Genomic DNA, 25121 nt, shown 5'->3' on the forward strand with positions numbered 1-25121 from the left:
ACAGACTTTGTGCTCATTTCACCCAGCAAGAAACTGGAAAGAAACCTTCATAACTGCAAATTTTCATACTTTTTTTTAAAAACAGTTTTATAGCAGAGTATAGAACTATTCACTTTATTGTGTAAGGATGTCATTCTTTGGACTGGAAAGGCCTTTCTAGATAGAACAGCACACAACCTCTACTGTTTGTTTTGATACCAAACAAGGTATATCCTTGCCCAACAGCTCACCTTCTTTAATTTAGCTGAATTCATCTTGTGTATGAGTGTTTCTGTATGTTTACAGCATTAGGAGATATTATCTTAACGAAACTTTTTCAAAGTACACCTACCCTTTATTTTATAGGAGGGAGAGAATACGTGCATGCAACACTAGTATTTAATCCATAACCACCACAACTAATTAGCAGTCCTAGTAACGAGAAGGTGTCACATATACCTTAGATGGTAAAAAAAAGAACTAGATTCTATTTCTGTCTCTGCCACTACAGCACTGACTAACCATTGGCAACTCTGCTAACTCTCCACCACTTCTCCCACCTAAGGGCTTATGAACAGATACACAAAATTCAAGGCAGACTCCCATTACATCCTTCTTACTATGTATCACTCACCATTAGTGCATTATGATACAAACAAAAGACAAGCAAAAGCCTATCAGTGAGGAAGGAAATAAAAAGCCATAACATTTTTACAGGAACATTACAAACTTATTTAAGCTGCTTTATTATTTGTATATAATTAAATATCACATTAAAAGAAATCATAACATCCCCTCCCAAATAGCTCCTGAAACAGCAATTATGTTCACCTCCTACCAGAAACATTTGAATAATGTCCCTGAAAGGCCCTGAGACTAAACCCACCAGATGGGATAGATGAGATATCCTGGGCTTTCGCATGAATTATTTCAATCCATCATAATTTGGAAGACTCATAGCTGCTGTAATACTGGAAAGCTTAATTTGATTTCTGTTTATAAAGTAGGGCTTTGATGGATGCTATAAAGCAAAGGATAACCATCTAGCTACTATATCTTTATCTTCTCTGCATTTTTGTTGACAGCAGAGAACTGAGGGCTCTGACTCATGACCTACAGCAGTTTAAACCAATATGCCAGCTGTGACAACTGAGAAACCAACACACAGCAGTCCTGCAGTAGCAAGGGTAGCTGAAGTGAATCTCCTGCAAATAACACTGGTAACATTTTAGGCCACTACAACATACACTGCTTATGAATCAGAGCCCTAAATAATTTTAAGTCATAATTAATGTATTGAATGGTTTAAAACAAAAATAATTGTGTGCACACACTGAATCGGTAAAGACTCTGCATTAATGTCATGATTACACTAGCACTGTCTTAGAACACTTAATTTTTAGTGCTATCTCCTTATTCATTTACTCAAAGGTCAGTTTCTGGCTCAACTCTGTAAGGGAAACAAGTTTGAACATTGTGAAGCCAAGTGTTGATGTTACATGTTTCACACTAAGTTACATTCAGCCCTGGACATTTCTCTTTAGATTAGGTGCTAGCAGCTCATAGACATGCATGCCAAGAGAATAAAAATTTGGTTAAAAGTTAAAATATAGCAAATTCTATTTCCCTAATGTAAGGAATCCTTGGGTAGCTACAAATGCAACAGAAAACGTTAATTTGTTTCTAGCGAATGTCAACTATTACTATTTTAATGCCCCTTCACTTCAGAATGTCAAGAATGTCCTTATCCATATTCTTGGTGTTCTGCCAGTATGAGATCTGGCAAAGGACTCTGATGTGCTCTTTTTAATTCAAGGCCCTCTGCTGCAAAGATCTCCCACAGAAAAGTATTTATAAACCACAATGTATCTCCTCCTCTTCTCAGAAAATATTGCCAGACCTTCATTCTCTGCCTTTTAGATATTCCCAATTTTCTTCTGTCTTTGCAAAACACACAATTGACTTGGGTTCATTTGGATTCAAGGTGCAGTAATGCTCCTCACATAAAGGAGTCAGACTCAGACTGGCTTTAATATCATCTAGTCCTGCGTGCTCATAAGTGACCGTCCCACTGAAAGGGCTGGCCCCTTCCTGCCTCTGCTTTTGGATTCTGCTTTAGTACTCATCAGGTTTTGGCAAAACTAGGCAGCCAGCTCTGCTCTTGTCCTGTTATGCGAGTCTCTGTGATATCTTCTCTGATTTTTAATGTAATCCCTCTGAATTTCTTTTTTCTCTCTTTTTTTTTTTTTAATAAAATTTCTCATGCACTGATATCTTAACTTCTGGCAATCAAAATTGTCCAAACAGCAGATTTCTGGTTGCAATTTTGTATTCAAAGAACTCATATCAAAGGTAAATATATTACTACCAATTTCATTTGCATCTCAAACCTAAAATATTAGCAAGCAGAAGAAAAGTACAGTCCCTGAGCCAAGAAGCAAATGAAACCTAACATACAGCAGTAAGGATACCAATAAAAGTCTAAGATGATACAGTAAGACATACAAGTGAACTTCTGCACTAAGACAGAGTAACTGTGCAAATACTTACTACGTTCATACATCATCCCATAACATTCTACATTTTCTTTGGAGGCCAAGCATGCAACTGTTTATGTTTAAACTGAAGAGTTAACAAGTGGCTCCCTCTACTGCTACACGAATGTCAGTACTGGTATTTCTTTCCAGAAACTGTTTTAAACTATTTTGTGACCATCAAAATCATTATATAACATTAAAGAAGTGAAACGCTCACAGTTTGGATACATCTTTAACATTTGTTTTAAAAAGGGTGTATGCATGTATTTCTATACCAAAATACCTGCAAGCCAGCCTTTTATTTTTTACTAATAGCCTCTGAATAATATTTTGCTCAGCAAAGTTTTCTCTTAAAATTAATAATACTAAGACTCAATACTTTGAATATTGTATGCTCATTCAACAGCCAGAGAGAAAAATCATACATTACTTTGGATTTGAATCACAATGATTCCTATACTTAGTGACAAATGATAAGAAAATAAAACTAAATTGGTATATTTCAGCAGAACTCTGACATCTTCGGACCATAGTTTCTATTTTTTTATTAAAAATATGTAATATTTTAGTTCTCTTATGTACATTGAAAGTATCATTCCTGAAACTGTTAAAAATGTACTCAAGTGGAGACCGAAAAGGGGAATCAATATATTCAAAACCAGTTTCCTCTTAAAAAATGCTTCCTTTGAATTAGCCATTTAAAATTATATAATGCAATCTTACAGAATTTAGCTAGCCATAAGGCAGACAGCAAAACTTGGCTTGTTTTGCTGCACAGCTGCAGTTTCAACAGTACAATGGAACCACATTCTAAACATAAATGCTTACACACAGAGGTGAAAAACATACATATCTAAAATCCATCTGTTTTTTAAAGTTCATCAATTGTCTATCTCTTTTACTTGAGCATTACAGTATTTCCACTGTATGCATAGAATTACATACCAACATATATGTACAAAATTGAGCACACACAGTAACAATCAGGGGCACTAAAATACTTTGAACACGATTAGTTGCACTGCTGTAAGGCCCTTGGGTTTACATTCTGTGATTAAAGAGAGAAACTGAACATATCAGACACACCTAGTTTTGTAACCAGACTCCTCCAAATACCAGAACACCCTACCATAGTTTATACCACTTCACACAGCAGATTAGGTAGTCTTTGAATCTGCAAAATAATTATTATTTTAAACTGTATTTATGAAAATAAGAGGTCCTATACATGAATTATAGCAGACCTACAAGCTTCCCAATAAAACAGAGCCATCCAGAACATAAATCAGGCCCAGATCTAAAAATAGCATTGGATGCAGCTACAAAAAATTCCAGCAAGAAAGGCATTCATATCAAACATAGCCTGCAAGCTTGCGAAACAGAAGGAAACACTGTCAGTATTAGAAAGACACTGTATGATTCACTGTTTTTCATGGAGCTTTCTCAGGCACTTTCTCTGCTGTTGCAAAAGGCAGTTCAGAAATGCTCTTCCAAAACACAGACTACCCTAATATGGCACTGAAAGAGAAACGAAAAACAGCAGCACTAGCATTGAATACTAGGACTTATTTGTAGCTTTGCTTGTTTACAACCAGAATAAAATTATTTATATTACATAATGCCTATCTTAAAACTTAGAGAAAAAACTCCTTTCAACAGTAAACTGTGGAATTTATCACAAAAATCTTGTGCTCGTCCTCACACCAGGAATCAGGGTCAAAGTCTCAGGACTTTATCCTAGAGACAGATGTTCTATAAAATGTTAAAGGGAAGGAGAGGGGGATGCCGCATCACTCACTCATAAGGGATGGTCCCTGTTATTTTCCACTCAAAACACTGCTTCTTCTTGTGTTTTTTCAGCAACCAAAGTGTGAATAGCATGAAGCATACTTCAGGAACAGACTTTAGAGAAAGAAATAAAGATTACAACATATGTATATTCTCACACCAGCACCTAAAAAATGAACATGTATGCAACCAGGATACGCATAAGTGAAAGAAGACAAGTTCTTCAAGAAGCATGTTCACACATGCACGCAGGCTGCAGGCAGTTTAAGGGAGCCTATAGGTAATATCAGACTGAGTGCAAAGAGAAAAGGCCATTTCCCTTTAAAACTGAGAATAAACAAAGCCCAAAAATCACACTGGGGTTCTGTCTTCGCTTGATTAAGTAATTGTGTGACTTTGAAGTGATTCATCTATTCCTGATTAAGTCCAAACATGAATATTTATTTTGGCATAAGAACATAATACTTAGCATTTTTCAGGCGTAGCTCAATCATTCAGGACAAGAAAAACAAACCCCAAAAATCTTTGCCATCAGCTGCGGCAAACCAATTCATATGAACAGAAGCCTTGCTGTATACTGAGGTAAAAAGACTAAATCCCATCTCCTTTACTACAGATAGCTACAGCATTTACACTGTTAAATCATTGCCCTAACAGGAAACACATTTGATTGTATCTTTTAGCAATTATTTACAAACAGAAGTACAGTCTTGACCTATCTGACACCCCTCACTTTGTATGTAGGCTGTTCATCACAGTGGGCTACCTGCAGTTTACCATCTCAGTTTAATACTGACATTACTACATGTTGTCAAGCCTAGCGGTGCGGGTAGAACAGCGAGATTTAAGCTCACCTGAAACACGTATCTACTGCAGAGCTGCCCTGTACCCAGCTGAGGGCTTTGCTGTTACCACATGGCCTGCCACTGAGCAGGGGTTTGGCTTATGCTCCCCCGCCCCCTGTCGCTTTCCCGCCAGTCTCTCTCCCCTCAGCGTCTTGCGTTCATTCACTCTCAACCTGCCTACTTCAGCTGCAAAATCGGGCCAGGGCACAGAAAACCAGCACAGCTGCTGCCCAGGCTGCCATACAAGCTTACAAAGCCTTCTCTTAAGCACTGTGTCAGTCACCAGCCACCCTCCCAGCCTTCCTGTTTCCTCAGACCCCTTTTCCCTCCCTCCCTGCCACAGCTCACCTGAGATGGACAAGATGGACACCCTCAGAGGCCTCATTTTCCAGAGCAGCAGGGCTGTTGTGGTGCTGGTTGCAGGGTGGATGATGCTGGAGCCAGCTGAAAAAAATCTTCACGTCAGCCCTGGACATCTGCCTAGGCAGGATAGATGTCGTGGTGGGATGAGGAGGGATTTACCAAGGAGCTCGTTGCTGTGGTGAGGCTTAGGAGCTTGGTCACCACTTCCATCCGCCATACTGAGCAGTTTCAGGCAAGTTGGTTCTTGTGCCTCAGTGTCTCTGAAAAATGGGAATGATTATGCTGGCCATCTGTGTGGAACGTTTTGGTTAATAAGAAGAAAGATACTCACCAAATATGCTCCTTGGCAATTCTGTAGTTCCTCATGTCAAAGCCCTTTTCTTCCATGTTTTCCACCCATTAAAATCTAAGTGTTGTCTCAGATCTATCTATAAAAAGAACAGGAATTATGTAGTAATATTTGCGCTACATATTGACCCTCTGCATGCTCATTCTGTGTTAAACAAAAGGTGATTTACAATTATGTTGTTAGCTTATTGTTAATAAATTAGTATTTTTCGCAGGCAAAAACAACATGTGGGCACTTGCCGTATACCCAGTGGGTTACCTGCTGCCAATAGGCACTCTCTTGTCCTCAGCAAACTTGTGAATGCACCTGTGTAATGCTCCCGTGTGACTGTGTGGAAAAAACTTGTTCAGTTCTGTAACAGTCTCTTCCTAGAGACTTTTACCTACTCATATTAAGGTTTTCAACTTAACTTTTTTCAGTGAAGAACAGCTTTCCCACATATCACAGTATTTTGACAATTTTTCATATTTTTCTGTCTTCACACAAGTTAGCATTAGGAAACAGTATTTTGCAATAAATACAACAGTATATTTCATATTTTTAAACTGATGTACTTTTTTTCTCAGGTTCAGTCAACTCTGTCTTCCAAGATGATGGGAAAGGTGCCTGGAACACACAAGGCATTAACACTGGTAGGAAAAGAAAGCCCAAATACCACATTATGGGACACACCGGGAAACACCGTATGAAGACACTTCATGGCATTAGCTCAGGTCCAGCAGGAATGACAAGTTCAGGCTCACCATCAGTGCAGGATTTGCTTGCAAAACCATGTCACTCACTGTACGCTTCTTTTGCCAGCACAGAACCCAATAATATATCTGAAGCATGAGCTGTCTGGGATTGGGAGCAATGCAGGAAGCAGAGTAGAGAGCTCTACGATCATTGCTTAGAGCTGGATCCTGCTGGTCCCAAATCGACAAATCCAGAGTGCCTTGGGTATCTGAACTGCACTGTTTGCTACACAAGGATCACAGCAGAACTAAACCACAGTTACACATTAGTTATCACACAGACAACTACTTGAATGCACTCAGGCAATTATATTTTATTGTTTTAGTATGGAGCTAGGAGATTATACATGTTTTTGGATTTTGTTTTTTTTGTTGGTTATTGCTGGGTCTTGGCACTTTTTTAGTATCACGGGTAAACTCAGGGCTGTTCTGTTCAGGTAAAAGTAGTTGTATCTACCTGGAATTATGAATATCTTATCCTAGACAACACATAAGTTCTGAGCAAGATCACAGAAATATTCCTTTATCTTCCCATTTCAGTGGAAATGCCAAGAAACTGAAAGCTGTATTAGCGATATATACCATCTCACAGAAAATTAATTTATTCTAGGGATCAGGAACATTCTGGCTACATTTGGACTTTGACTTGACCTTTTCCTCTGCTCATTCCACTCTGAGCACTTTGTACAGTTGATAAAGGAGAATCACAGACCAACTTTCTTGCATAAAAAAGCATATTTTCTTTGCCATTAAAAAAAAATCCAAGCAAAAAACTTCTTCTGTTGGGTGCAAGAAAGCTTTCTCAGTTGCTGTGTTTCATGCAGTGCTAGTTCTGTTGTGCACTGAAAGAGGCTGTTTATGGATTTTATGAACAGCCATACTTACAGTAAGTAGGCTAATAGGGAACTAAGAACAAGTTAAAACAAAACTGAAAGACACTGATGGTTTTGTTCTAAGTGCAGTTGAGATGCTACCCTGGGTGTTCCTCCACCATATGGCATAGCATTGCAACAGCTCCACCCATTTCCCTCAAGGAAAATTCAGACCATACTGGTTATGTTTGTCATCTTCCCCATTAAACAGAGATGCAGTGTTTAAAACTCAAAGCTGAAGGGACAATAGAACCTAAAAAAAGAAAAACAGAAAACAAAGAACCTTTGGCCTCACTTGGTATCATTTTATATGAACTAGCTGTGACAGCTTGCTTTAATGTCCAGCAATAAGCTTCTGCCATCAAAATCAATTAATTTGTCAAGTCTGTCCTCTATCTGGGAAAAAGTGGTAAGATTACAGATTTTAGACAGCTACTATTCCCAGCTAGTCTTCTTGTGTCATGCAAAAGTAATCAGCTACTACTCTGCTGAACACTTGATCCTACATTCCTCTTTAATTCCTTTCAGATTGGACTTTTACCATGGAAGTGAACAGCACATCAGCATTTACTAGCATTAATATAGTTCCCTAATCCAATGCTAGCTAGTAAAGAGTTTACATACTTCACCATGTCTTCCCACACTAGATAGTAATCAACATGGTACTTATCTTTTGCTGCCCCTGCAGTGTCATACTCCAATTTTTTTCTTCCTTCCTTGTGACAAACAAATGAAGATAAAACCATATTTCTTTATCTGCACTTCTGTACTGCACAGTTGGTTTCAGTTTTGAGTATACTAATATGCAAAGGAGATATGGAATAGTTTGCATTGCTCTTGGCCCATTTCCTTGATGCTCCTGATTGCCTCTAGAAGAGCTTATTAGGAATTAAGAAGCTGACCCAAAGTTCCTGTGTCTCACTCCCATGTAGAACTAAGCAGAATTATCCAATTCACCACCACTGTCCTCCTTGGAATCCTATCCCTGTTAAGGCAAAGCCCTTCACTGGTCATAATGTATCCCCTGACTACTTATTGAAATGATACCAACTCCAATCAGTGACAACAGGCTTTAGGAACCTGCCTAAGTTTTTATGCGGACAGAACTTGGTGATCACATAGCACATAGTAGGTAAGCACTGCTTCTTGACAAACATGTGCTGATCAGAATGACTCCGCCCACCTGACTAATGAATTGCCTACTCATTTATACAGAAAAAAAAAATTAAGATTTGTCTATTTGGATGTAGAAACATTCAAAACCTTTCTTCATCCTCACTTGTATTTTTGAGATGCTGTAATAATTGTTCCTAATACTTTTCTTTTGCTCTTGCTGCAATCATCTTTCAGTTTGCTCCTGTTGAGGGAAGAGCAAGACTTTGCCTTCTGTTTCTGACTTCACAATACATGTGAAATGGCCATGCAAGAAGACAGATTTTCAACACAACATTTCCTCAGTATATTTCAGCTCTTTTGCATTTAAGGAAGGAGTGATTTCAGAACCACGGAACTGGAGAGAAAGCCACTATACTTATGCTTTAGGGTAAGGCTCAGTACGTCAGAAGTGTAACATGGGCTCTGTAGCCCACATTTCCTTTACAGCCTAATTTGATTTTATTAATGTGAACACTTAGCACCAGAAACCAGTTAAAAGGAAGGTATAACAGACTTAAGCTTGTACAGAGACATAGGCACACAGTAATCTTCACTTTGTTCCTGCTCTTGAAAGTGGTCCTATTGGTCAGCTTTCATAAATTATGTTCCTTTTTTTCCACCTGACTTTTGGGACAGATCCCAGAAAAGATTTAGAGTGGTGGAGCTGACTGTTAACTGCAGCGTATTAGCTCTGCACAAGACAGCATGCCATTTCTATATAAATAGCATCACATTTTGTTAATAGCTTATCACAGCATTCAGATTTAGAACAGGCAGGGCAAAGACAAACAGGTAACAGCACAGATTGTTAAAGATACTAAAATTATTCTGAAAGAGTATTGATGGTCAAAAGAATTTCCAACTTAAAAACCAATGTAGGTATCACAAATCTTTTAAAGCATTACAAGTATCTTCTATTGAAGAGAGTTATGAATTTACACTTTCTAATTGAAACCTTCCCTCTCCTAACTACTCTAGCATAGTATCTCTCAACCTGGATGAACAGGCAAATGGATTTTCTTGGTTTTCATTCCATGGGCATGAAGATTTTACCCATATACACAAAGCTTCTTAGCTGCCTGTAATATCAGAAGGCTCCTTAGTATCCATAACTTATTCATATAATATACAATTTTATCCATAACACTGTTACAGTTACTGTTATCTGTCTTGCATTTAATCTTTCTTTATATAAGAACGAGCAGTTCAGAATGTCAGAAGCCTTCGTGTTGAGCATTACAAACCAACAGATGCACAACGCCACCTTGTGACAGTACTTCAACAATACACCGAACATCCACTGCTCCCATACAGTGATCTTCAAACTGCTGTCCCTCGACCCTTAGGAGTATAACCTATTTCCAAAATAGCAGGTTCACATACACACTACATAGAAGTCTTCGTATCTGAAAATATTAAAAGGCTCTGTTTTATCTCCACGGACAAATATTTCGACGTTCATAAGTGAAGGAGGTACTAGTAGAGCATAGGTTTTCTAAGAATATCTATACTCTAGATACAAACACCAACAATGATATCTGACAGGTGCATGGCTTACACTATGTGTGCATCTGAAAAATATATGTGAAGCTGTAAGAGTCACTTTTAAGCCTCTGACATGATTTTTCCCTTTTGAGGAAAGGGGTTTTTAAAAAGTGCTAACACACTATTTAAAGCGATAACAGTTCTTTAGAACTGCTACTGCTTTAAGAAGCAATTCAAGTGAAGCAGAAGATTTGGGTTTTTTCATAGAAAATATTACTACAAATCTGTAGTAGCAGCAGTTTTTAATTTACCAAAAACTGGCGTCTATTAGCAACAGAACATACACAAAAAATATCTTTGTTTATACAAATAAAATTAGGTTCTGAATATTCACAAAGTAATATAACAGAGCAACATTTTTCTTCACATTGATATTCAAAGTTAGTCAGATCAGTTGTGATATAAAAACCCTGTATAATGTTCAGTCAAGCACCATTGCAGACAGTGCATTAAGATCTCTCATGAATGGGTGATCAGATAGTATTTGATCAATCTTCTGTCTTTGCTCATAATCAGGAAAAATTTTTATCAGGGCTTCTCTTAGCTGTGCTGTTTCTGAGGCAGATCTCTGTGGTGGAATTGCTAGACAAGCCGGTATGTTTTTTTCCAGCGGAAGCCATGTTGATGAACGATCACCATGTACTCTGTTTTTAGGCTGTCGACTGCTACTGGTTGGTTTGGGGACTGGTACGAAGAAAGGTGTCTCAGAAGAATATTGTCCACTGCTCTGTAAAGCCTTTTGTGCTGACCGAAAATCTCTATGGAACAAAATAAGAATTTTGATTAAATTAAGGTAAGAGAGATGCTAGCTGTCTCTGTACAAACACAGAAAAGAAAAATGCGTGTAACTCCTATACTTCACTGCTGCTCAACTAGTTACTGATTGGAATCAGATGATAAGCATTTTTGCAAAGTGAAACAAAACAGTAGGTATAACAGTTTTCAATTTGAATCTAGACGATTAACAATATGAACATTATCTAGGACTAGTTTCAATACGCTGTGAGTACTTGACAGAATACAGCAATAGTCAAAGCTTATGGAAGTATCAACATCAGTATTATTGAGCTACATGGATAAAAAGATACATTGAACACATGTACACTGACTCAGAACATGTGAAAATACTGACAGACCAAAGGGGCTTCCAGATGCTCTGCAAGACTATTCCTCACCTACTTTCGCTCATGACTGTGAGCTGTGCTCACATTTAGATTGAGACCTTGTTTCCCTCGTATGATATCCTTAATGGGGCAATGAAGTTTTTCAGCAATTTCAGGATCTGAATATTCTTCCCTAATTATTGAGATTTCATTTCAGACTTTGAAAAGTTGTTGCTACTCTAAACTGCTAGCACTACAAAATTTAGGGCCAAGTCTACTTCAGATGCCACCCGATAACACAGAAATGTGAACTGGAACTCACGTTACAGTCAGTTTCCCTTGGTGGTAGGAAACTAATCTAAATTAGAGAGCTCTATTTTAAAAGCATTTAGGTTACGACACCTCCCATTACTCAACATGGAGCTCTCTAATTGCTCGAGGTCCTTCTAGTTTCTAATCTTATTCCTGGTGCCATTTATGCTTTCTGCATCATTTAACTCAAGCAGAAAAGTCTCGGGGAAGGAACAAAATTAATGCTTTATACTGGCACCTTTTCTCTGTCTTAAAACCCCCCACCACACACCCCCAAAAACCAAAGCCTAGTTCCAGTTCCAAGTTTACAGATAGGAAACCAAGCTCTTCTACAGTCTTCTCAAAAGTCTCCTTCCATTTCTACAATCAGCAGAGTCACCCCTCAGAACACACTCTGTTTTCACTTTATTTGTCTCGGACACAGGTGGCTAAAACACAGTGTTCCAAATGACATCTCATAAGGTTTTATATTAGAGCTTGAATACTTTCTTAGTGTTTCCTACTGGAGTTCTAGAACTGCACTTGCTTTTTTCATGTCAACATTACATGCTTATTTTCAAATCAACCTGTGACCTACTGGTATATACATGTCTCACTTCCCTCAATTGTTTCCAATAGCTGAGATTCCTGCTTATTCTTTGTATTAGTCCTTAAGCATAGCTTGCCTTTTGTATTGCTGATTTTTAATTACCTCACTTGTTTCTAAGAGCTCTCTCAATACTCCTCACTATCATTAGCATTTAAAATTCCTAAGCTGGTGAAAGAAAAGCAAAGAGCAGCTTATTTTCTTGTGCAAAAGAGCAAACCTATTCTCAAGTCTTGGCAGTCAATGCAAAGCAAATTCATACTTTGAATACATGCACATTTAAAAAGTGCAATGATCTTAAAGGAACAATATATGTTTATTAATAGTTAAAATTATGAATCAAATACAAATGCATTTAATAACAATGCTTCTCAAAAACAGTTTTATTAACAGTACAGTACCCTCAAGTGTGAAGTGAAATGCCTCTCCCGTGACAAAGAGTATGTGTAGAGTATTTCTTTTGTAGCACCTATTGTCCCACTATAAGTGATCAACCAAGGTGTTTTAAATAACATCACTGTAATTAACAGGATACCAGGCTACCACATACCCAAACCACTGGCAGCTTTGTGTGATGTTAACACAGTTTGGACCACCTTTGTATGAAAGCCACCACAATCGAATCTCAGGGGAAGTTATTGTCTTACTTACCTTATCTCTGAGAGAGATCTTAATTAGATGCAAATGTCACCAGCAGTTTCTGAACAGACTGAAGTAACAGGAAAACATGTTTTTGTTAAGCTACTACATCCTACGGTGTTCTTGCCTAATTTTACTCTACTATATAGATCTAAAGAGGTGTTCAAGTGAACCAGGAAAACAGTTTATTTCAAATATGAAGTCATCACTGTCTCAAACAAAAGTGAAAACAGTGCTTATACCTAGAACAGCCTTCACTTCGAAGGAAGTCATCTAATCTAGGTCCATTTCTTCCCAAAGGATCATCAGGAACCATAAATATGTCACCAGCAAAAGTGTACTGGAGCAACCTGCAAGAGAGCTCTTTCAATATTATTTACTAACAATGTATTACATCCTCACTGCCCTTTGCCTCTGTAGCACAGGACAAGCTGCCTTAGAGCAGACACTTCGCACCACATCAGGAGTCACTGAAGCTTAACTAGTAACCCATTTTAGATACAACCAGCATTCACTGTCAAAATAATTTAATGGGAGGTTATGTGAACTGTTCCTGTTACACTGCAGAACACTGAGCTTTTTTTTTTTTTTTTTTTTTTGACAGCAAGTGTTGGATGACTGCAAATTTTTGCAAAGAGACCAGAGTGGAATTTTCTATGTGATTAGAGAAGATTCTCTGGTTGTTCAAACTCCCCCGCCTTGTAAGGCTCTTCAACCATGGAGCTAAAATACATATGGTACCAGAAAGCCACACAACTAGCAAACGTAGCATTAGCTGTTTACAGTTAAGACCCAAAAAAAGCTTTTTTTCTGGAATCATTTTGGGATGGAGGAAGTCTGCATTGGAGGAAACCAGTTCAACTAAAATTTGTCTGCGAGGAGAGAATTTGGTATAGTGGAATTTCCCCAGAAGTAAAACCAGTAGCAGATGTTAAACACAAGCTCTTAAAAAACCACAGACTCAGAATGACGTGCTAAGTATTCTTGCTAAAGTTCTGTAGGAGAACAGAACCTGACTTGGGTAGAATTCACTCAAGAAATAGTGTAAATACCTGCATGATTAGCCAATATCAATTCCATGTTCTCCCAGCTATATTGTGAGAACCCAGGACAGTTTTCAATTGTTTATTTCATTAGACCTATACAGACCCCAGTCACTGCAGTAGATGTACCCTCAGAAGATATCAGGGAGACTGAGGGATTAGCGGGAAATTTGGGCAACAGAAGATCATCCCTTAATAGTAAAGTGACCCGATTTAACTGGAGGGTGAAAAAACAAAACAAAAAACCAAATGAACAAAAAAAAAAAAAAAAAAAGAAACCAGTTGCACAGGAGAAACTATAATTCACAGAGAATCCACAAGCTGAAGCAGGGATATTTGATAGCTAAGTGAACTCATCTAAACCCAAAGGACATTCAACAATTGCAGGGAAATGGCTACAGGGATATGTTGCAAGTGTTCATTATTTTGTTTAGCTATGCCGATTTGTTGTACTACAGTAGAGTGATTGATTCTAAAACCTTAGAAGTGACACTGTATGTCTGCATCAGCTATCATGTCTCGAAGAAATGAAATGTAAAACAGGAAAGCCTGTGAGAATGGACTGCAAAGCATACACTCTAAGAGGATCTAACACCGAACTTCAGAAATGACATAGCTTGGTTGCTACACCAAGCTCCTATTTATGTGAGCAATTAACAGACGTACATTAGAGAACATATGAATAATAGGGACATTAGACTACTCAACACATGATTATAAGGTCATGAATCAAAGTGGTGAAACACAGACAGTACTTTGTTGGACTCTACCAGAATTGCATGACAGATTAATTAAAAATAAAAAATCCCACATGAACGTAGAGTGCCTACAACTAGAAGGACAGGCATCCTTTTAAGCTTTCATAGAAATTGAGTAATTACCTTTTCTGAATAATTTCTCTCCAGGCAAGCGATTCTGTCACAAATTCTCTGAAGTTATCATTAGTCACAATAACACCTCCAGTTTTATCAGCAAGGTGTAATAAAAACCTGTAAAATTCATTTCAAAACCCATTAAGATAGTCTGCTTTGCTGAAAATTGTCCAAAGATCTAGAAAACTAAACATTTCACCTTCCAAGAGTAATCTGTTTGCAGGAAAACAAGCACTTTGATTATTAGGTAGCATGCATTTATTTAGTGCAGCAGAGTCTTCACAGCAGGTTTTTCTTCCATTAGAAAACCCACAAGCAAACCCCCTCAAAACCCATGGGATTATGAGATTCTAAATATTTGTAAAGGTAAATGGTTTCCTTTACAAAAGAGTACAGTATTTATTACACATTCCAACACAAACTGATTTCCATATACTTTTTTGCTTAGCATTAATGTCCGTGTTCTGCAAGCTAGTGTTATGCATGTTAGTTGTTTGCTCTGTCAACACTTCTTAACAAAGAGTGCTGCTACCATTTTGTTGTTAAATAAATTGTGACAAAAGGTAACTAGTGATTTCATCAAGAAAATCCCACGGGGTTTTTTTTTACCTGTCTGAAAACAAGCTTTTTGCCATTTGAAACTATTTTAGCAAAGAGATAATGGATGGTGTCTTTTTAAAGAAAAATGTACACTTTTAACAAAAGTGCAAATATGTTAGCACAACACTCATTTCCACAGTAATCTCAATGGTAAATACTGCACCTACATCGCATTCTATATGAAATGCTGGGTGTATATAAAACATTAGTGTGTAAACAACTCCAACTTGGCTGCCTTGTACATTTTTTTTGCTACAACATTATTATTTAAGAGATCAGATTTGCTATATTTTAACAAGGAAGATAAAGTGCACTCTACTTTTCGCATATTGAGTTTTGCAATCAGGTACATGACTCTGCAATCTAACAAAAATAGGCATGCCCATGATGCAAAAACTTGACAATTTTGTAGTCAGAAAAATAAAGTATGAATGATTATTAGTACGAAGGAAGAAACCAAAATCCAGTGAACTGTAGCTAGCTGCAAAACACAATTTCAAAGCTGCAAACTGCTCATCCACGCAGAATTAGGAAAGCTGGCTGTGGAAAAATACTTAAGCAGCATGCGCTTTTAACTGTGTCAAGACTGGGAAAATTTGGCAACAGCAACATAAGCACTAGGAAAGCCCTCAACGCCCAACAAAAAACCCTAAAGCTTACTGTTGTCTTTTTCACCGAAAGAGGATCCCCACCTCTTGAAGCTGAACTTTGGTGCTCAAATTAACTTGGAAATTTACTAGCCTACACATTGTTAAAAATACACTGCTCCAAATACACATCTATGTCTGCATGCCACAATGGCATCAAGAAAAAAAAAAACAGAACAAAATAGTACCTGATCAGTAGCTGATTTATGCTAGTGCTCCCCAAACATAAAAGACAATTCAGGGATAGACTGATGATCAGGAAAGCATAAAAACATTACTAGAAGGCTAATTTCTTCCTCAATGCAAGTGATGACATTTGAAATGGATTAACTTTTTTTTTGTTAAAATTGCCATGAAAATTTGCCATTTTCCATGAATTTCTGAAAACAATATGTACAATATTATTAGAGAATTACATATAGAAATGTTTCTTAGGACAGTAAAATAATTTAAGAGAGGTAGAGCTCAGTCTTAAGTTGGAGGCACAGCTCCCTGTCTAGACAGGTTGAAGAACTAGCTAATACAACCACTCACAAAGTATTAAGCTTTTACAACCATCAGTCAGATGTTTAAAAAGACTTTAAAACTATGTATATTCCATACCTGTCGTCATGAGCAGCAATTCTTGCTCCTAAAACCATCCTTGCAGGGGTTAAAGACAATATTCCAACATCCTGGAGCTGTGTTAAGAAATCCTGCTCTGTTAAAACATGAAACAACTGTTCTTAAAAACAAAAGCTTTCTTCTAGGCTATTTATAGATTTGACAATTAGTCTGACGTATAATTAGCAGAGAAGATGGGCTATTTTTGTACCTATTAATCTACAGAAATGACATATTGATAGCTGAAGAATTGCTGCTATAAAAATGCGGAGGAAGAGGTTGAAACTAGAAATTAAAGAGCAAACAAAAACAAAACAAAAAGGCCTCCACTTATGGCACATCAGTTAGCCTAAACAGCACTTCAAGTGTCTCACACTGTATATGGAAACCCAATTACTCATGCTGACCAGTCAGACTGCTTGTGCTTAACGTTTCATGAAGTATTCCTTCTCCATTCATTCTTCACAGAAGTATCCAAGGAAATAGTTACAATGTAGTTTAATAAAGAAAACATTAGGAAACGATTTCCCTCACCTGTAATGTAAGGATCACGTCTTGTTCTCCACTGTGGAACGAACACAGTAATATTTCTGTGGCCACGTTTCCAAAAGTAGTCAACAGCTATTGCAATTCCTCGACAGGAGAAGAATTTCCTTAGACCATGACTGGGGGTGAAAGAAAGAGAAGGGAGATTAAATTCACTAGAGTTTTACTACTATGAATACAAAGAAAATGGAACAAAACCTTGCAAAGTGAAGCTGGAAGTTACACGTACAGCCTCACCAAAATAAAAGGTAGATGGATGTTATAGATGAGGAACCTTATAAATGCAAAGAGATCTTCAGCAAAAGAAGAGAATAGAAACATCACTTTGCACCTTTATAGCTCAGCCTCCTTTCAGTTTCGTGGGCACGACGACATTTGAGTAATCAGAAGTGGGTTTAGCTTTAAAAAGAGGCCAACAGTGATGGTTTCCAAAATCTACTGATTACAGATTAAAATGATCATAATCCAACATTGTGGTAGTTCCAAATACAGTCCCACTACAAAATAGAACACCTTTGGTTCAACTGGTTCCCAAGGATTACATCTGAGAAGTTTTCTGATAATCTAAGATATTAGGGCCCTAAGATATTAGGGCCTCCTCTCCCTTCATTTCAACAATCTGAGCTACCGTTTTCAAGCAAAATAATGACATTTCTTTGAAGAAAGATTTTCAAAACACTAAATACAAGATAACATAGCTGATAATGAGGCTCTTCAGGATTTCCAATCTCCAAGATTAAAATCCATGTTTTAAAATAGTTTAAGAAACAGTTAAATAGTCTAATCTTTTCCCACTTTGTCTGGGGATACAGGTGGTCTTTCTCTGAATTACTACTGTTTTCCTTAAAGTACTCCACTTTGGTTCTGGCAGCATGGTTTCAGAATGAAAACTAATTTCTGTACTTGGAAGGGTTTGTGCATGTTCAGCAGAGGAACTCTGAATGCACCAAAAAAATCTTAAATAGCAAGTTCTCATAGTAAGTTTACTCTTACTTATTGTTACATTGACGAGTGAAGCAGGAGCACAGTCAGTCAGTTTGTTCTTAAAAACTACCACTTCCTCATTAAGAAGAAGAAATATGGCATTTGTCATCGCTCACTTTCATGTTCCAAAAATACAAGAGAGCCCCAGAGCAAACACTGACAAAACCTTTTGACATGCGTGCTTGTCAAAATTACTTCGTATAGAAAGAAGAAATCCAAGTCTGTTCCTGACTAGAGAACAGCAATCAATTCAAGGATAGTTTTGGTGAGACAAATGTTAAAATGAACCAAGTGAAGCACAAAATTTTAAAGAGATATAGGTTCTAACTGATTTTTGCTATTCCAGTTAGTTATAACAAACACAGAAAATAAAAAAAAGAAAATAGTCATTGACAATGCCCTCCCAAGTTGTCTACAATAGAAACATTGGGGGGGGGGGGAATTAGAAGATATTTACAATAATGGAAAATACCTGCATCATAGTCAATGAAAGGGATTTCTTTATCTTTTCAGTATTAACTGTGCCTATTTCATAGGGTTTATTTGCATGGTGCCTTGTCAGCCAATCTATTAAAATTATCCAACAGCCCAATAATTGTCTACTGTCATTTGCATACATTCTTTCAGGTATCAGGAGGAATAGGAGATGAGGTGTGTACACACAGTTCCCTATTCTGCAAGTTTGATGGAGGGGGATGGAATATTTTTGTTGTATGCCTACATTTGCAAAAACAGGACCCAAGCACTAATGGGTAATGTTAAAGGACAAATACCTTACTACTATATAAGAACCTCCACTTTAAAATTACAAGACACTAAGAGCAAAAGTAAAAAACCAAAACACTTTACTCTTAAGTTGATGGTAACTCAACTTCTTTGTTAGGTACGTGCAAAGCAAATTAAGATTCATGCATAAAACTGCTTGCAACAGAGCAGAGCTCACTGAAATTACTTCTGATTGAAGCGTTACATTGAGCTGGAGCACTGATAATTCAAAGTAGGTTGCTCTGAAATGGCACAAATCAGGCTTCAAATTTGACCATTGCCCAGTAAGAAATGCTGTAGAATTAATTCACTTTTCATTTTGAAACATCTTGTTATCAAAAAGGATCTCACCTACCTCTAATGTATATCTAGTTTTACTTTTAATTGCCTATTCTGTTCAAGGTTTTTTCAGATTATTTCAGTATTTGGGCTTCATAAACCTGAGCTACGCATTTTTACAAATTCACAAATTTCTACCAGAATAGGAAAGCTAAGTCTTAAAAGGCTTTACAGAAAATATTTTCCAGAGTATTGCAATTACCAACCAATTTTTAAGTCAAAATCAAAGATTTTCTTTATTCTATTTTAATTGTTATTGCATTTGTTCAACTTCAGACTATATAATTTTTTTAAACCAAAAGCAAATTCTACAAGAATTGTTTTGTGATAGAATATCCCACAACCACACTGTTCTAGCTGGATTTGTGTACTGAAGCAAGTATCATTTAGTGCACCAGCTAAAAACTTCTGAATTTCGTTCTATGCACAGTATCTCAACAAACAATAACAACTCCAAACAAGCCAGTCATAAAAATGAATGCTGTCACTAAACAGAGAATAAAAACCGTCAAAATTGCTATGCATTGGAAATTAAAATGGCTACTGTCAATCTCATGTAATTTTTCATTATCAAGCCATAACTCACCAATGCAGCCATTACCAGTAGCTGAAAAACCTTGCTGTGTACATGGACTGTTGGGTCACCAAAAAGCTAGCTAGCAAAAACTTTACACATGCCACAGCAACCTCTTAGTCCCTATTTCATTTGAAAGTTCATTGAACTTTTAATAAAGAGATAGCTGAAAAGAACAATACTTACGAAATTGCAACATTACTTCCATCAATAATGATATGTTTTAAATATGGTTTCCCAGGTTCATTTTTCAATTCCAGTCTGTATGGCTTTTTCAGAGATTCCAAAAATCTTTGAACTCCAGTAACTGAAGGATCAGGATGACGTCTGTGTGGTCCCGCTGTCTCTCTATCAGGATTTGAAGGATGTATTTGTGAAGACAATACCTGGTCTGGGATAGGATTTTCAGAATTTGAGGTTGGGGAAAGGCATTGGTTGAGACATCTCACTTGAGAGGAAGAGCTGCAGTGTCCTAATTGGTCCTCAAAAACAGGATGACTATTCTGTACAGTTGAGGGCCCTGCAGATTTTTGCTTAACTGCAGTTTTAGTCTTAGTTGAGATACGCTGCACATCTGAGCTCCCTCTGGCTACAAAATCAACATCTTTTAGAGCTCCAGCTTGTACAGTGCCAAAAGTTACATCACCATCAGTTTCTATATCACTTGACCTTGAACTGTGATTCTTACCAGGGCAATAAATGTCTCTTTGTTTACAGCATATAGCTGAATTTTTACTTGAAGGAGAAGTAGCTTTGCATACCAACATATGCATTTTACCTTCTGCATCAACTTGCTTGCTTGGTGAATCTCTTATTTTGTGATATTCGTTTTTTGTCTCCTTTGAAGTATGACTGGATTTAAGTGGACTTTTATTGCTAGAAATGCCTTTGTCTTCTAGCTTTTGTGAATTATTTGCATTACTTCCTAAAGGAGGATTGATAGTTCTAGGCTTTTGAGATGACTGTTCGTGTTCTTTTTGAAATTTTAAATTTTCCTTTTCGATTTCTTCTAGCAATGTTAATGGTTCCACAGATTGTCCTAGGATACCAATAACTTTTTCTACAATATTTTGTGAATATCCCATTGTTCTGAAAAAGTTCACAAGAATCTTATATTCCATTTCCTCACTGATATCATCACCTTCTTTAAGGCAATAACTGGGATCATCTGATTCACTGCAGCTATCCGAAAGCAGATCAATAACTGCATCTTTGTCTGAAGGATTACTGTGTGAAGCAGATTTCACTTCCTGATCATTTTCCAAAGAGAACTGCTTTTTAGGGAGCCTTTCCTCATCATCAGAAGATCTTCTTTTACATGACTGCCTTTCTTTAGACACCACTGCCTCTAACAGAGGCACAACGTTTATGGGAACAAAACTTGTTTCAGGAGCATCAGAAAACACAGTGTCCATTTGCTTTGTAAGCTCAGTTACAGGTGTCCCAGCATTGTTTCTTGCTTCCTCACCACCTGCTCTTCCATCTCTGTTTGTAGTGATTGCTTTGGAGGCTTTGTTCTGTAAAAGTTCTGTCGGACTTTCCGAACCTGTAAGATCTACGATATCGCTCTCCACTTCACAACATACAGTTTGTGTGAGAGCTAGGAGTTCTCTTTTTAGTGAGCTAGGCAAAATCAGTAAATCCATTGTATATTTATCTGCATGTGCTTCCACAAATTGTCTGAATTGCTTTTTAATCTCTGATTCATTGTCACTTAATAAGCTTTCATTATTCTCAAAAAGCTTCACAAACTGCTGAATGTGACTTTGAGCCATAACAACAGCTTCTGCACCCCCCTTAATACTGAGCAATCCTATTTCCAGCACTGTTATATCAGCACAGGTATCCTGAATAAGACTGTTGAGAAACAGGCTCTGTGCACCAACAAATATGCAGTGCATGTCCTTTGGGTAGTACTCCTTTTCTTCTAGTTCAGGTTCACAGAGACCTTTAATATACTCCTAGAAGGAGAAAAAGACAGCAGAGTGAATATTTGTGAAAAGCAAATATATAAGGTTAGTTTTGGTTAGCTCAGTAATGGACAAGTACATTAGAAAATAAAGCCAACTTAGCACAAGAAATGTGAGAAAGTAAATACTGCCAGTAAACCTGATAATAGAGATAAAATACAGATATCTGAAATTATTTTTAAATAGATCTCATAGAAGGCTTTCTTTTATATCCTATTGTTTATCAATAAATTTACTTGAAACTGATAACAGAGTATTTAAGTTGTAGCTTTAACAGTTTAAAAGACAAGTCAAAAGAGATTTATTTTCCCATCCCCATTCTTTGGTCAAAGAGAACATAGGCTTCATGAACAAATGCCTTGCACTAGAGAATTCTACCTAGTCCATAAAACTGAACTTCTAAAAAGTTTCTAAAGAAAATTTCCAAAGGCTCATCACAGCAGTAGCCATCCAATATTTTTAAGTTGTTATTATGTGTTACCTATTCTATACTTACTACTCATGAATCAAGGACATTGATCCTGTGGCATGACACAACGTAACTAGTAGCCACAGTAGTATCCATTAAAAGACACCCTATAGAAAAAAACCAAAAAACTAAACCCAAACAAACGACAAAACCACTATCCGGACTCTGATAGTTTCCCTTATTAACCAAATAAAACATTTGTATTTTAAAACTACAACTGCCAGAGCACCTACTTACAATGGGTATATGACACCAAAGAAAGTCACACCCAAAAAGCTCAACAGCAAGCCAGCTTTCCACATGAGGGTTTGAAACTCAGTATTTTGAAGAAGCAGATGATACTGACAAATGACTGAGAAAACTCCAGGCTCCAGATAGTTCTGTGTTCCAGAAGTTCAGGTTTTTAAAACAAAACAAAAAAATCCCACCGCTATTTCTGCCACCTAGAAGTTACTATACGTAAATTCACTATACTACCTTGTTTTAAATGTGTCAGAGTTCAGCACTCTGTCAATAAGTACACTATTTCTTCTTTCAGGTAGCATTATTCTTCCCCAAACTGCCTCTTTCTGTGCTTAAAATTCTGTGATGTAGTGAAACCAGTTTCTAAGCTGCAGTCATTGTATTGGCAGACTCCCAAGTATACCAAATTTATTAACTATCTTTACTCTTGGAAATTAAACTTCTCTTTTAAATGGAACTGAAAACCAATACAAGGTAATGAATAACGTAACACCACTTCCTATAATCTCTTGAGTTACATCATCACAGGTATCAAGGCAGGCTGCTTCAAGACCATATTAGCACAAACTGCTTCTGCAACAAAATCCACAGGATTACTTTTCATGCCTTAGTCATCATATGACTGCTTTTGCAGAGTAACAGGACAATAACATAGTTAGAAAAAAAGGATATTAAGAATCTGGGAACTTTTTTTTTTTTTTTTTTTACATTTACTAAGCAGCACTGAAGAATGAATACATTGCATGTGACCAATGAATAAAAACACAAATTGCTATCACCAAACCTTTCAAAGGGAGACAATAAAGATGTGCAATTGTTCATACTTTCTAGTCAATAAACCCTCCAGACAGGGTCTGAAAACTGGTCTACATTTAAGGGAAGTCAAGTCTCCCATACCCTTTAAAGTATTTGGAGTAGGAAACATTTTGTATGTTATTAGGAAAAGCACCAATTAGAAAATGAAAAATCTTGTGCTGCTTGTTTCAGGCTTTAATTTTCTGAAAAAAAGAAAGTTGTACTGCAGCTGCCTGGAGAAGAATAGCTGTTTATGCTACCTGTAACAGTTTCTGGAGTCTCTGAGCCCAAATATACAAGCAAATTGGTTTGGAGTCAGAGTCAAATAATCTAAAAACGTCAACATTCATAGTATTCGCCTTGTAAGTCTTATGCATTACACAATTAAGGAATCAAGTTTTTGAAAGTACCAAGTCTGTGAATTAAGTCACAAAATACATGCTAAGGATCCCCACTAATATCTATGTGTATTTAAATAAACAAACAGACACAAATGCCTACATATTGAGATTTTGGTTTTGAAAGCTACCTTCAGCCTAGCTAGTGCTCACACTACCATTCTCATCACATGATTCAAACAGCTATACTTGCCAGGTCCACTATGAGTAATATTAATTTCATCATTACTGCTGAGCCCCCCCAAACGTTAGTTGTACAAGAGATATAACAAAATAATTCTGTGAAGATACTTCACAGCAACTAGTGTCACAGTCAGAGACACAAACAGGCTAGACGGCTCTCTCTTTTAACGCGTTTAGTGTTCGGTTAAAAAGAAAGCTATCTGCTCCAGCAAACAGATTGGTGCAGTAGTCTGGATCTGCCAACTTTTACACTAAGAAAATATTAGCTCTGTTAAGCTGTTAGTGAGAGCTTTGCTAATAAGTTACTAAATGCCACAGAGTAAGTCTGTAGAGTAACTGCAAAACACGGCAACACCCAAGCACCTCCGAGGAACTTCTTGACTTCGGGAAGAAAAAGGAGAGCGATACATTTTAATCGCGCTTTAAACCAAAACTTGGCCCATTCTCACAGGTGTTAAAACCCCTCACGCAGCTCCAGGCAGACTGCAGTAGTATTTCACAATGTGGTGACCGTAACGCGCTCTGCAATACCGATGAACTTTGCGCTTCTCAGCCGAATTGTTTCTTTATCCTCTACGCTTATGTCAACACCACCGGAGACACCCTGGCACCTGGAACACACCTATTTGCCAAGACAGGACCGTTTCTGTTTCCTCGTGAAGCACTGACTTTTTCCTCACCCCTTCTTCCTCCTACCCGCACGGAACGGCCCCGAGAGAGAGGGGCCTTTCCGTCCGCAAACACGGCCCCGGTCTCCGGCCGGGTGACGGAGGCCCCAACGGCACGACCGGCCGCCGCTTCCCGCCCTGCCCCCGGCTCCCCGTACCTTGGCGCTGCGCACGGCCTTCCCACCGCCCGCCAGCTGCACCCAGATCCTGGCGGCGACGGGCGGCGGGCCCGGCGGCGGGATCGCGGGCCGCCAGTCCCCCTGCGCCCCCAGCACGGCCAGCCGCACCTCGAACAAGCCCTCGATGCGGCCCCGGCTCCCCTCCAGGAGGGGGCTCTTCTCCGCAGGGACGGTGAACTCATCCACCCCCGGCTCGGAGCCGCGGGCTGCCCAGCGAGCCGCCATCAGCGCCGGCCGCGCCGCCCCGCGCTCCGGCCTCCCATCCCGCCGGGCCCCAGGACAACAACACGGGGAATCCCCGGGCTCCCTCCGCACGGCCCGCCGACGTCATCGGCCCGCGACGGCGCCACCGCCCCTCGCCAGGAGGCGGGGAGCGCCCCTCCGCAGCCGCGGCGCCATCTTTAGCAAGGGCGGCCGACGCGCTCCTCCCTCGGCC

The 25121-nt window shown here is 38.3% G+C and overlaps 2 protein-coding genes across 2 annotated transcripts in view; both read right to left on the reverse strand.

Moving 5' to 3' along the window:
- Nucleotides 1-5174, reverse strand: part of SIAH1 (siah E3 ubiquitin protein ligase 1) — a 77337-nt gene extending 72163 nt beyond the window's left edge. The window contains exon 1 of the mRNA XM_050903779.1: nucleotides 5159-5174. The gene's annotated coding sequence lies outside the window, so the exon portion shown is untranslated. The remainder of the gene's footprint in view (nucleotides 1-5158) is intronic.
- A 5167-nt stretch (nucleotides 5175-10341) lies between these two features.
- Nucleotides 10342-24910, reverse strand: N4BP1 (NEDD4 binding protein 1). Its single transcript, XM_050903945.1, has 7 exons — nucleotides 24665-24910; nucleotides 19967-21741; nucleotides 17107-17237; nucleotides 16573-16669; nucleotides 14732-14839; nucleotides 13050-13157; nucleotides 10342-10925 (listed from the first exon to the last, which is right to left on the reverse strand). The coding sequence occupies exons 1-7, from the start codon at nucleotides 24908-24910 to the stop codon at nucleotides 10589-10591; spliced, it is 2802 nt and encodes a 933-aa protein (XP_050759902.1). The 3' UTR covers nucleotides 10342-10588.
- Between the last annotated feature and the right edge of the window lie 211 nt (nucleotides 24911-25121).

The sequence above is a fragment of the Gymnogyps californianus genome, chromosome 12 (assembly GCF_018139145.2).
Source record: "Gymnogyps californianus isolate 813 chromosome 12, ASM1813914v2, whole genome shotgun sequence".
Lineage (NCBI taxonomy): Eukaryota > Metazoa > Chordata > Aves > Accipitriformes > Cathartidae > Gymnogyps > Gymnogyps californianus.